The following is a 14,333-nucleotide window of genomic DNA, read 5'->3' as shown; positions in this document are numbered from 1 at the left end:
CCACGTCATCACAAACGGTACTACTTTCTTCCGTGAGTTTTAAACATAAATGGTATAAAAAAAAATTTAAAAATGCTCCCTGCGCTGCAGAAGGCCATGGGATCCCAAAAGTGCAGCAGCAGGCTACCACTAAGCTACGTCAGTTTTTCTTTCAGAAGAGAAAAAAATTACTGGGACAATCGCAGATCTTCTTTACTTGATGTTCAATTTAAATTTGTGACACTCCTACTATGAACTATTTGGCATAGTCCTTTAATTAACTTCCTTGGTATATCCAAGCTGAGCCGTTACAATACTGAAGTCTGATTCAGTTTGAGCGAAATGTAAATTATTATTAGACACACAAAGTCACTGAACTTTGTGACCGACATAAGAAAATGGACAACCAGTGGTCATCAATCAAAGGCCAACAAAACCCTGCAGAGAGTCCTTGGTACTGACTAGCTGCTGGGATGGAGACCTACCTGTCAGTCTGTACCAGCCTGGCAGACATGGGGTGTGGACGTAGCAGCTGTGGTGTGGCAAAGGTAAAGGGGAGGAGGGGCCTGGACCTGATGGGAGAGCCCTGGACTGAACACTGAGGAAAGAGCAAAATCACCATTAAACCTTTACTGACTGTGGGGAACTGCGATACACTGGCCTACACTGTTACTGTAAGAAAAGAAAATCAATAATTCTTAAACATTATAAAAAATAATGCTTCCAGAAACAAAACTAAATAAATCACAATAGTGAATGTAATATTATCATGTATTGTATTTATTTTTCAGTCAATCTAAAAAGATGCTATATACAGTACATGATTCACAGTATGGACCAGGATTGCATGCTTTGCTCAAGAGCCCATTGGCAGTACCCAGGAGGTGAACTGGCATCTCTCCGGCTACTACTACTACTACTTTGGTCTGTACAGGGACTTGAACCAGCAACCCTCCAGTTCCCAACCCAAATCCCTAAGGAAATGAGCTAATACCACCCATAATTTGTATTAAATCCATTTTTATTGCCGTTTTGTGTAGTACTTCTGCACTAAATTTTCATATTTGAGATAAAGACGTTTACCTTGAATATTAATTAATACCCCTATTTTCTTTGTATTTCTGGTTAGACTGATACCTTTTAAAAATCTTTGTCAAATAAAATTGGAGGAGGTTTCACCAGTCAATAAAAGCTAGTCCATATCTTACCCATGTCTAAATGGACTAGATCTGGAATCAATCACCTGGGCCGTTTCCATAAAATTATGATTAAGTGTTATCTTGGTCAAGAGGTTTTTGGTTTTGATTATTTTTTCCGTACTTATCTAGACCTGGAAATGACTAAAAATCAAACTCCACACTTTTCCATACTGCATAGGAACCCAGTATTATAAATACACATTGTGTATGTAGTGTGAACTGACCTGTGTAGTTGGAGGCCTGGCGTCTCCTGTCAAGCTGCAGTTGTCCATCTGCTTCTCCATCTCTTTCTCCTTCTCCGCCATCTTCAGAGCAAACTCCACCTCAACTGCCAGCTGCTCATCTCCAGGGAAAAAGTCCTTTACCTTGTTACGATGTTCTTGCATGGTCACCTGATGGGAACAACGGCATCATGGAGTTTAGTTCCATCATCTTTACTGCGACTATAATTGCCACTGTTCATCGTACCCCCAACCTGCACCGTCAGACACCACCCACCAAGAGCCTGAGTCTGTCCCAGGTTTCTCCCTAAACGTTAGTTTTTCTTAACACTGTCACACTAAATGCTTGCTCTTGGGGGAATGACTGGAATGGTTGGGTCTTTGTAAATTAGAGAAGGTGATCTAGACCTACTCTATCTGTAAAGTGTCTCAAGGTCACCCTTGTTATGATTTAGTGTCACACAAAGGTTGGGTGCAGCCTCAAAAGAGCTTTTCATGCTTCAGGGTAAACATATATTTTTCAGAACTTTCCCTCTTTTTTTGTGACTCTTGTGTCTACAACAGTAGAAGTAGATGCGGCAGATGAATGGAAGTAAAAACATAACTCAACCTGTCTTGTTGCTGCATTGCATTCATACATCTAACGCATTTCAACACAGTAGTCCTGCCTACAGTGGGGAGTATTTGATACACTACCAATTTTTCAGGTTTTCTAACTTACAAAGCATGTAGATGTCTGTAATAAAGGTCTAAAACAAAAATCCAGAAATTCACATTGTATTATTTTTAAATTATTAATTTGCATGTTACTGCATCACCTACCAACCAGTTAGAATACCGGCTCTCACAGAGGTTTTTTTTAAGACACCCTCCTGTTCTCCACTCATTACCTGTATTAACTGCACCTGTTTGAACTTGTTACCTGTATAAAAGACACCTGGCCACACACTCAATCAAAAGAATCCAACCCCTCCACAATGGCCAAGACCAGAGACTTGTGTAAGGACATCAGGGATTGGACTTTGGAAATTGTAGACCTGCACAAGGCTGGGATGGACTACATGGAAGCAGCTGACCAGCTGCTGCTGGGTCTAACGTTAGCGGTCCGCTGATCCACTGCTGCTGGATTAATCAGATGAATATGCAGAAAGCATCCACATGTCCATGCTGTGGTCTTACCTGAAGGTAGGACATGAGGTCTCGGAGCACAGGAGAGCGTTTCTGCTCCAGCAGGCTCTTCAGGCTGATGATGAGAGGAACTGTGTTCTCTATGAAGGCCTAGTAGTAGTTTGGCGCTGTGGCAGACGGCTGCCTCTCCAGTAGCTCTCCAGTTTTTAGCTCTTTCTACTTATTTAAACCTCTTTTTTGTATCTCTTTTTAACTCTTCTTGCGAAGATAGTGTGTTTCTATATATCCTATGGATATTTCCAATCGTAAAATTCAACCAGGAGCCAGCTTTCTCACTTACTCAAGAGAGGAATTGCTGGCTCTGCACACAAAGGGACGCGCCGGGACACGGCACCCTATCCCGACGGAGCTGAGGAGGAGACCCAGGGGCTGCAAGGCCGGGGCGAAGCTAAAGGCCGAGCTAGCGGAGAATCGGAGGCGCTACAAGCCATCGATTCCCTCCGTTATCATGGGGAACGTGAACTCGCTGCCGAACAAGATCGACGAGCTGTCCGCGCTGAACAACCAGCGGACTTACCGTGAGACCAACTTGTTCATCTTTACGGAGACATGGCTAAACCACCTCGTACCCGATGCTAACGTGGACCTGCTTGGATTCACTGCCGTGAGAGCCGACAGAGACACACAGGCAAGTGGGAAAAGCAAAGGTGGGGGACTCATCATGTATGTCAACGACCGCTGGTGTAACCCAGGACATGTCTCCGTAAAGACAGCCTCATGTTGCCGGGACCTCGAGCTGCTAGCCGTTAGCATGAGGCCATTTTATTTACCCAGGGAGTTTAGCCATGTGGTTACTCTCTGTGTTTACATCCCTCCGAGAGCGGACGCAGCCGCTGCCTGTGAGAAGATTCACTCCGTCACAGCAGCGCTGCAGACACAGCACCCTGAGGCCTTCATGATCATCTCTGGGGACTTTAATCATGCTACTTTGGACTCTACTTTGGCTGTTTTTCACCAGGTTGTAGACTGTCCGACCAGAAACAACAGGACAATTGATCTCCTGTATGCTAATGTGAGGGATGCATACAGAGCGACTCCCCTCCCCCCACTGGGGAAGTCTGATCACAACCTGGTTCATCTACAGCCACTGTACACCCCCCTGGTCCAAAAACAGCCGGTGACAACTCGCAACAGCAGGAGGTGGTCCCCTGAGATGGAAAGTGCCCTGAGAGACTGCTACAACACCACAGACTGGGATGTGCTGATCGACCCGCATGGTGAGGACATAGAGGGGATGACACACTGTCTGACGGACTACCTGAACTTTTGTGCAGACGTGGTCTCCCCTATCAAGACCGTCCGATGTTACCCTAACAACAAGCCATGGGTAACACAGGAGGTCAAGGCTGTCCTCAACAAGAAGAAGGCTGCCTTCAGGAGCAGGGACAGGGAAGCCATGAAGGCAGCACAGCGGGAGGTGAAACATTGTGTGAGGGAAGCTAAGGACAGCTACAGGAGGAAGGTGGAGCAGAAGCTGAGGGAAAACAACATGAGGGAGGTCTGGGAAGGTGTGAGGACCATCACAGGTCACAACACAAAGACCAGAACAACAGGGGGGACAATGGAGAGGGCCAAGGAGCTGAATAACTTTTTCAACAGGTTTAACCAGCCCTTGCCCCCCCTGCCCCCACCCTCACCCCAGCAATGTTCCCTTCCCTCCACACACCTCCCCCTGACACCACCACATCCCAGTCTACACACCTCCCCCCCAGCACCACAATAATACCCCCCTCCTCCTCCTCAATACAATCCCCGCCCCACATCACCACGGACCAGGTCAGAGAGCAGCTGAGGAAGCTCCGGCCCAGGAAAGCAGCAGGCCCGGATAAAGTGTGTCCGAGACTGCTGAAGACCTGCGCAGCAGAACTGGGGGAGCCGCTCCAACGGATCTTCAACCTTAGCCTGCAGCTAGGGAGAGTGCCCACCCTTTGGAAGACATCCTGCATCGTTCCGGTTCCCAAGAAGAACAGGCCCAGCGAGCTGAATGACTTCCGACCGGTGGCGCTCACTTCACACCTGATGAAGACGTTGGAGCGGCTCTTCCTCAGCCTCCTCAGACCCCAGGTACAGCACGCCCAGGACCTCCTGCAGTTTGCGTACCAGCCAGATGTTGGTGTGGAGGACGCCATCCTCTACCTGTTACACCGGGTCCACTCCCATCTGGATAAGGGGAATGGCACAGTGAGGGTCCTCTTCTTGGACTTCTCCAGTGCCTTTAATACCATCCGGCCCCCTATACTCCAGGACAAACTGATCAGGATGGGAGTGGACCCCTATCTGGTGGACTGGATCAGAGACTACCTCACCGACAGGCCACAGTACGTCAGGCTGAAGGACATCATGTCTGACACTGTGGTCAGCAGCACTGGAGCCCCCCAGGGCACAGTGCTGGCCCCTCTTCTCTTCACCCTGTACACCTCGGACTTCTGTTACAACTCAGAGCTGTGTCACATACAGAAGTACGCAGATGACACAGCCATCGTTGGGTGTATCAGGGGGACAGGGAGGAGGAGTATCGGAGTCTGGTGGGGGACTTTGCTCTCTGGTGTCGCACTAACTGCCTACAGCTCAACACCTCTAAAACAAAGGAGCTGGTCGTTGATTTTGGGAGGTCCAGACCAAAACCGCAACCAGTCCTGTTGGAGGGAGTTGAGGTGGAGGCAGTCCAATCATACAAATACCTCGGGCTGTGGCTGGACAACAAACTGGACTGGACAACAAACAGCAGCCACCTGTACAGGAAGACACAGAGCCGGCTGTACTTCCTGAGGAGGCTGCGCTCCTTTAACATCTGCAGCAAACTGCTGTGGATGTTCTACCAGTCTGTGGTCACCAGTGTCCTCTTCTACACTGTGGTGTGCTGGGGGGGCAGCATATCAAAGAAGGACACCCACAGGCTGGACAAACTGATCAGGCGGGCCGGCTCTGTGGTCGGCATGAAGCTGGACTCACTGGTGACGGTGGCAGAGAGGAGGACATTGGACAAACTGCTGGCTATTACTGAAAATTCCAGCCACCCCCTGCACACCGTCATCAGCACCCAGAGGAGCCGGTTCAGTGGAAGGCTGCTCCTTCCCAAGTGCCGGACCAACAGACTCAAGGACTCCTTTGTCCCTCATGCCATCAGACTCTACAACTCCTCACTAGGGGGGAGGAGGAAATAGGGCAGAGAGGACAATACATACATACATACATACACACATACACACATACATACATACATACATACATACACACATACATACATATATACATACATATATACATACATATATACATACATGCATACACAGTAAACATACATACATACATACACACAGTACACATACATACATACATACACGCACACCTAGTCACTTTATCACTTCAATACTGGACTCAACACTGACACTTTAATAATAATTTATGGTCTTTTGTTTGTTTTATTTGACAAATGTTCTTATTGTTGTTATTATCATTATTGTTATTTTGTTGTCTTTATACTGTCTTTTCTTTTCTTTTTTTTAATCTATTTTTTAATTTGTTCTTTCTTGCTAAAACTGGTGCTGGAATTTTCAATTTCCTTGCGGGAGTCATCCCAAAAGGATAAATAAAGAGAAGTCTAAGTCTAAGTCTAAGTCTTCTTCTGGACCTGTGGATTATAGCGGTTATCTCAATTTGTATTGGTAGCAGACCAATTAGCAAGCAAGCGAGCAAGCTAACATTAGCCAGCAGCCAAAACCCCAATGTCACAATACATTTCACATGTCCCCTTTCAGATGTTTTCAGCACCGGGGGGGAAAGGGGTTTGTTATAACGTTACTCAAGAGTCTTGGCAGGTGCGGGTGGCTGGCTTCCGTGGCGGGGGAGATGTCTGATGGCCGACGTTGTGCAGTAGATCTTCCCTCCTCTTGGAAATATCTCCCCCTTCACTTGTTGTAATTATAACTGGTTGTTTTGGGGCCTAAACATAGATGTCGTTGCCGGAGGACTGTTACCTTTCGTTGACTAAATTTAACTGTAAAGACAGCTAAAGGTGAATATTACCCCCCCCCCCCCCAGCGCTGGAGTTTGTGTTGGCTGGGATTCAGATTGCTGTAATGATAATAGCTGGGCACTAGCTGGCTGTGGGGGGGGTAACGTAAACTATGTGACCTGAGGCACTCTAATCCCATATCCCACATGCTGGATCAATCAATATTGAAATGTATCAATAAAGAGACACACCTCTGCTGTAATACTATGCCGTGAAGTAGCATGTCATTAATGGAAAAATGATGCGTGTGGCAGGAAAAAAAAAAGCTGTGTTACGGGTACTGAGTAATTCTGTATAATTGTATGATTTAAAATTATTCTTTAATGTATCATATGGTGTATAATCGTGCTTTGATGGAAGTCAGAGTAACTAGTAGGGGTCTGAATCTTTACTGGTCTCATGATTCAATGTTGACTTGAATCAATTCGAAATAACAATGTGTCACCCCGTTAATATTATCACATATTGCTATACATGGTATTCATCACCAAATTTAAGCAATATTTCCTCTAGGGGTGTACAATTCGGAAAATGTCACGATTCGTTATCGATTTTTAGGCTCAAGCTTCGATTCGAAATTGATTTTATTCAAAAAAGATTTTTATTTAAAACAACGATTCACAGTATGTAAAGGTAGTTACTTTTCCCACGGGATAGTATACACGCCGTTACAAAATGAAAAAATAATAAAAGTATGAATAGATTTTTGGAATTCCATGAATCAATTTTAAAATTGGTAGAGCTTTAATCGATTCATGAATGTGAATTGATTTCTTTTGCACACCATTAGTTTTCCATAAATCACGTCCTTGTAAAAGTAATGGATAAGTAATTGATTACAAGCATCTAGGGTTGGGTACCGAAACCCAGTTCCACTATGGAACCGGTAGGAGTCAAGCAAATTTTGGTGCCACTTAATTGTGTCAAAATGTTTTCCCTCTGTTGCTCCGAAACGGACGTAAAAATATCAGACTTTCTCTGTAGTCTACCGTTACCTAGATACCGCAAATGGAGGAAACTTTTAAAATTCCATATTTTTCCTCTGGGCTCTGGTTGGACTACAAACTCAACATTTATTTTGTGGTTACTTATTAAAAGTGTAACTGTTATTTATTGCTAAATTTTTGTAGTTGTGTGTTAGGGGACTGTAGGTTTACTAATTATATATTTAAGTATTTTAAAACGTTAATATATTGTTACATTTAAATAATTTTCAACTTTTAAAAAACACTATAAAAGAGCCTTTCTTTGATGTCATTTTTCAGTTTTTCAAGATTCGGTTTAGGAATCAGAATTATGTTTTGGCATCAACATCATAAAAATCCAAACATCCCTAACCCTACCAGTAACTTGGCAAACATTGCTTACCTGCGACACCACCTTCTTCTGTGCGGCCTGCAGGACAACCTTAGCCATAGTGGCCATGTTCTCCTCCTCGGGTTCCTCCCCTGAAGCACCCCCTGCTGGAGCAGATACAGCCTGCAGCTTCATCTCATTCAGACTCAAGATGTTGAAGGTCTCAGATAAAATTTCAGCCCCGTCTGCATCCAAAGGAAGCTCCTCGTCCGCAAAGCATGCTGGGATAGGAAAAGAGGTTACACGTTTTTATTTAATTTTTCCTAGGAGCAAATTGGTGGTGGTTAACGGTTTAGAATTCAAAAAGAAAATGTGTCCAGATGCCCGAAGATGTTGTGTTCATTAACAAACTTCAATATTCTGCACATTGATAGCTGTGTTGTAATTCTGATTGAACATAAGGCTCTAAATTACATTCAGTCTCGTTTTAAACTGCTGTGTGGACATTTACATTAAATGTCCAATGACATGGTGCTCTTTCGATGCTTTTATTTAGACCTTAGTGGTCCCTAATGCTGTATCTGAAGTCTCTTTATATAGACCTTAGTGGTCCCTAATACTGTATCTGAAGTCTCTTTAATATAGACCTTAGTGGTCCCTAATGCTGTATCTGAAGTCTCTTTATATAGACCTTAGTGGTCCCTAATGCTGTATCTGAAGTCTCTTTTATAAAAACCTTAGTGTTCCCCTAATACTGTATCTGAAGTCTCTTTTATATAGACCTTAGTGGTCACCTAATACTGTATCTGAAGTCTCTTTTATATAGACCTTAGTGGTCCCCTAATACTGTATCTGAAGTCTCTTTTATATAGACCTTAGTGTTCCCCTAATACTGTATCTGAAGTCTCTTTTATATGGACCTTAGTGGTCCCCTAATACTGTATCTGAAGTCTCTTTTATAAAAACCTTAGTGTTCCCCTAATACTGTATCTGAAGTCTCTTTTATATAGGCCTTAGTGGTCCCCTAAAACTGTATCTGAAGTCTCTTTTATATAGACCTTAGTGGTCCCTAATACTGTATCTCTTTCCCAAAACTCAGCTTTGGTGCAGAATTCCAGCCACTAGAGCCAGTCCCACAATGAGCTTTCCTCAGTATGTGCCACTTCTGAATCTGTAGCTTTTGAGGACTTTGCTCGTTTGAAAACCATGATGTCTCTCTCTCATGGGTGGGCCAAATTCCCTGGGTGGGCAAAGCAGAGAAAGGGGAGGTAACCTTGCCCCTTATGATCTCATAAGGGGAAGATTCCAGATCAGCCCATCTGAGCTTTCATTTTCTTAAAGGCAGAGCAGGATACCCAGGGCTCGGTTTACACCTTTCACCATTTCTGGCCACTGGGGGGGCATAGGCAGGCTGCAAAACTCATAAAGTGCCTTTTTCATGCCATGGGACCAGTTCATTTTATCACAAATCATCACCAAAGAAAGAAAAACATTTTGACCACACAGAACTGGAAAAGGAATTGGTGGTTTTATGCATGAGAACGTTCTCTCAATCTATACACATGTTCACCTAAAACGGTCTGGTTGATCTTGATAGTGACGTTGAAGCGCTGGGTGTCCGTGAAGTGCTCCAAAAGAAAGCGGTAGATCCGAAACGCTTCTCGCGGTGCTGAGCTCCTTTCAGCGAAAATTGAGCCTTTTCTCTGCATAGATTTAAAAAATTAAAATTAAAAAATGAGCAAAAAAAACAAAAATAATATGTACAAAAAGTGTCATCTGGGAAAATAATCAAAGTAAAATGAAGTCAAATGTGAACTAGATGACAGAAACAACATCCACACAGCTTCCTACCTCTCACTTTGAGTGAACTTGTTGTAGGACTTGTGTTTGTTGTAGGAGTTGAAGTGAAAGATGCACTCGATGAAGTGCTGGCTGAACATTTCGGAGTTCTTCTTCAGCAGCAGGTGGACCAGGCAGTATTCACACAGACTGGGACAGGAAACAGGAGGCACATAGGTTTTATGTTATGGTGGATTTCTGTAGGTGCTGGAAATTTCAATTTCATCCCGAAAACATTAATAAAGAAGTATAAGTCTGTAAGTCTAAGCCATATTAGATCAGAGCTGTGTGTGTTCGCTCATTTGTTCATGTGAAATGCCTGTGGAAATCAGAGTATGCACTGCATATAACACGGTATGACTGGAGAATAGATGTGTCCTATAATCTTTGTCTTGGACATTACAATGGTAAAAACTGTCACTGTGCTTGTTGTACATTATAGCTAAACCCCAAAAAATAAATACACATATGCTCCCTAAAACAGGCTGTTCTCATAAAACATTCAAACATATATTCTAGCTACAAAAACTAAAGCACTGTAATTCATATGTATTTAACAAATGTATTGCCGTATAAGAACGCTGTGGACTGCGTAGGGAGGTCCCTAAACTTAAAGTTGCTCAAAGCGAAGTTGGGTGACGTCACTTCTTGTTGACTTTTGAAGTATTTTCAAACAAAACGGAGGCGAGCTCGCCCCCCCACCACCCCCCCTCCTGCCGACAGAGTTCTTGCCACCTTTCAAAAGCTTTTCCGATGTAAACTCGGGACTTTGCGCGTTCCTTCTCCTTTTCCCTCTTCTTTGCTATTTGTTCATCGGAACGTCGTCTCTGTGGTCGTGTATCGGCCATAAAAAAACGTTAGTCGTCGTCTTGGACAGCTCTCCTCTAGCTACCATCCCTCTTCAAACTTCTCTCTCCCCACACCCCCCTTCCTTCTTGTCGGTTATATCCATTATGACTGACTGTCAAAGTGGATAATAAAAAAACGTTCTACAGTGTTCATTGTTTGTGGTTGTTCATGTTTCACAAAGCGTGTATCCTGAGCCAGACCAACAACAAATCAAATCAATTCATATCACATCCATACAGGGATAGTAGTATACAGTTGTTAATAAATAATAAAATATATGAGCGCTGGTATCGGATCAGTACTCTGAATCGGCCAATACACAAGTTCAAGTATCGGAATTGGTATCAGGAAGCAAAAAATGGTATCGGACCATCTCTAACTATGACTACCATTTGTAGTCAGTGTTCCATTATCTTTATTGTGACTGTTATTGCCACTGTGCACCACAACCCCAACCTGCACCGTCAGACTCCTCCTACCAAGACCCTGGGTCTGTCCCAGGTTTCTTCCTAAAAGGAGTTTTCCTCACCACTGTCACATCAATTGGTTGCTCTTGGGAAATTACTGGAATTGTTGGGGCTTTGTAAATTAGTGTGGTCTAGACCTACTCTATCTGTAAAGTGTCTCGAGATAACTTTTGTTATGATTTGATACTCTAATTAAAATTGAATTACAACACGTTAAGTCCTAAAATTGTTTTCTTATATAATCACCTTTTTATCTATGCAGTGTGATTTACCTGGCGATGGCAGGGACTGGGTCAACCAGCGCCACCATGAAGCGAAAGAAGAGGGAGCCCTTCCATTTGACGAATTCCTCCTAGAAATAAATAAGAAAGGCAATTATAGATAAACACTGAAAACACACCCTGCTTAAAGATTCCCAGAGTAGCATGAAGGAGGAATGCAGAGTCGATCGATGATGACCCAAATTTAGTTGGCATAACCCTCAGGCTAATGTGGTGTTAAATTGCAAAGGAATAGTCTATACAATGATGTCTTACGTCATGTGAAAACAAGCCATTTGAGAAGGGCTCTAACGATACACCAAACCCATGATTCGGTTCATATCACCATTTTTGACCCACGAGTCGATGCAAAAAAAAAGATATTTTTATTTAATGATATTTGAAAAACCTGTATGAACTGAACACCAAAGAACAATATTAACTATGCAAATTATATACAATATACCTAAGTAAAATCCATAAATAGCTGTTGAAAAACAAACTCCATTGAGGAGATGATTCAAGCATCTTGAAAATTCTTCTTTAATCAAGTTCTCTTACATTTACAAAGAAAATGAAATGGCTACTGTTTCACAGTACGGGGGAAAGGTCTGAAATTAACACTCGCCAAATGCGGGAATAGGCTGACACACAAATGCATAAACACTGGCACACACACCAGACACTACTTTCTATTTACCTTCTGATTTGCTCCGTAGCCGAGGTGTAAGGTGGTTGTCTTTCTAAGGCTGACTTCAAATTGCCGCTAGCGTTTGTTGGTATATTTAGTCAACTGAAAAAAAAACCCATAACTGTTGTATTTGTGGGTGCAAAACAGCTTTGGACGTAATTATATATGTTGATACTAAGGCTGGGCAATATATCGATATCACGATATGAGACTGGATATGGTCTTAGTTTTTGGATATATCATAATATCGTAATATGATAATATGATAAGTGTTGTCTTTAACGGCTACATTACAGTAAATTAATGTACTTTTCTGAACCTACCAGACTGTTCTAGCTGTTCTATTATTTACCTTTACCCACTAAGCGATTAAATTATTTCTGGAGAATATTTATTAAAAATGTCATTGTGTAAATAACATTTTGTTAAAGCACCAATAGCCAACCACACATTATCGTCACAATATCGACACTGAGGTATTTGGTATTTGATTTTCTCCATATGGCTCAGTCCTAGTTGATATCATCCCCTTTCTTTCTTTTTTATAAAACTAAAATGAAATCAATTTTTTAAACTATAAACTAGTGAAGAAGAATGTGTAGAAGAGTTCCCACCTGGAGCAGGTTGGTCAGCATGATGAGGGTCTGCTCCCTGATGACAGCCTCATTGTCCCGCAGACAACCAGAGATGTTGGGGATATAATGATCCACGATGTTGGTGTATCGAACACACAGGTCACACATGATCACAACCACATTGTTGCGCACGGCAACCTCTGTCCCAACCTCAAGTTCTCTGGCAAACACCGGCAGGTACTTTTGGACGAGATCCTCATGCTGCAGACACAGTTTACCTAAACCAGACGCCAACGGAGAGGAAATGTTAAGAGAGGATTGCTTAGAGGTTACTGTCCAAGTTAGGTGTCATCTTGGACGATGTCACCCACCCACTCCATGACGTATGAGTCAAGCACAGGAATCAATGGGCCTTGGACCTATTTCACTACTGTCAGCAGCTAAAAGCCCATAATTTATCATTTCTGTGCAATAATCATTCAATGTCAAATACTGTTGTTTACTTGGGCATTAATACTGTACATTTAAACCAATGTTCTTATTTATACTCTTGCATTTTGACACACTAATCATAGATCTAGGCGTTTTTTTAGAACAAACATAGGTATCCGTTGTGTTGTTTGTCCATTTGCTTTTATAAATGTAAGCCATAACAGGTTTTAACCACACTCTCACATGCATTTTATATTTCTTCAATGTGAATTGTATTTGTGTGTGTGAAATAAAAACAAAAAAATGTAACCCAATTTCTACCTGGGGATCAAAGTATTACTGATTGAGATCTTTGAAATGTATGAGACAGCAGAAATGCATTGAAGTTAAGGCTATGAACAAGGTTTCTCATAAAGGAGGAGGCAGATATAAACAGAGAAGAACAGGTTACCTAAAGCAATGACTCCGTGAGCTCGGACTCTGGTTGGTAGAGAGTTAGCTTTGAACTGGGACAGAGGCAGTGATGCTGGCAGCTCATCCCCGCACTCTGTCAATGACCAACACAAAGAACAAGGTAGCCATGTTACCAACAAAGTACAGAAATCCTAACAAGGTTTTAGAAATAGCCATAACAGTGTTTTTCCAACAGATTTTTACACAGTAAAATGCTTAGTAGCTAATCCTTAGCTGCTTAGCATGCAACTTGGTCCCAATTTAAAATAAAACTAAAGACTGTGTGTGTGTATATATATATATATATATATATATATATATATATATATATATAAAGATTAAGTTGCGTTTCTGCTTTCTCCCACGGTTTCTCCTGCCAAAATACCCCGGATATGGCCGCTGCCATCTTGCACATTTGAAACCCATACATCCGCCGGACATAATTGCAAGTCAATCACAGACGTTTCACCCTTTTTTTGTAGCTTCAAATTCATTAATGAAAACCAAATTTTAAAGAACAATTCACACTTGAACAAACATCAGCTTAATTAGAACTACCCATTTTTTGGAAAAATGTATTTGACATTTACTTTGATTCTTTAGTTTGGCCCATTTCCCATCCTCTAACAAGGAGGGGGTGGGGTCTATGACCTGTACTGCAGCCAGCCAACAGAGGGTGATTGAAATGTTTTGGCTTCACTTTTGGGGAGCGGTTAGACGGTCCATCTTTATATACAGTCTATGCTTTTAACACATAACTTGTTTTTTTAAACTGGATTTCCTGTATCATATTTCATTGTCCTCCCACTACCTCAAAAAACACGTCCCCACCAACATATCCCTTGGTGTTTAAACGCAGGGCAGTTTTT

The 14,333-nt window shown here is 42.6% G+C and overlaps 1 protein-coding gene across 1 annotated transcript in view; it reads right to left on the bottom strand.

The window, feature by feature from the left end:
- LOC116680122 (condensin-2 complex subunit D3-like) overlaps positions 1–14,333 on the bottom strand; it is a 30,608-nt gene that overhangs the window by 4,750 nt on the left and 11,525 nt on the right. Inside the window, 11 exon segments of the mRNA XM_032509413.1 lie at positions 465–577; positions 1,403–1,570; positions 2,579–2,677; positions 4,484–4,495; positions 7,971–8,179; positions 9,469–9,555; positions 9,558–9,601; positions 9,750–9,887; positions 11,326–11,405; positions 12,619–12,857; positions 13,463–13,558. Of these exon segments, the coding sequence (XP_032365304.1) occupies positions 465–577; positions 1,403–1,570; positions 2,579–2,677; positions 4,484–4,495; positions 7,971–8,179; positions 9,469–9,555; positions 9,558–9,601; positions 9,750–9,887; positions 11,326–11,405; positions 12,619–12,857; positions 13,463–13,558 (1,285 nt within the window).

Source organism: Etheostoma spectabile, unplaced genomic scaffold, assembly GCF_008692095.1.
Source record: "Etheostoma spectabile isolate EspeVRDwgs_2016 unplaced genomic scaffold, UIUC_Espe_1.0 scaffold00018338, whole genome shotgun sequence".
Taxonomy (NCBI): domain Eukaryota; kingdom Metazoa; phylum Chordata; class Actinopteri; order Perciformes; family Percidae; genus Etheostoma; species Etheostoma spectabile.
Note: the sequence above shows the minus strand (reverse complement) of the source record. Positions and strands in the feature narration are given on the sequence as shown.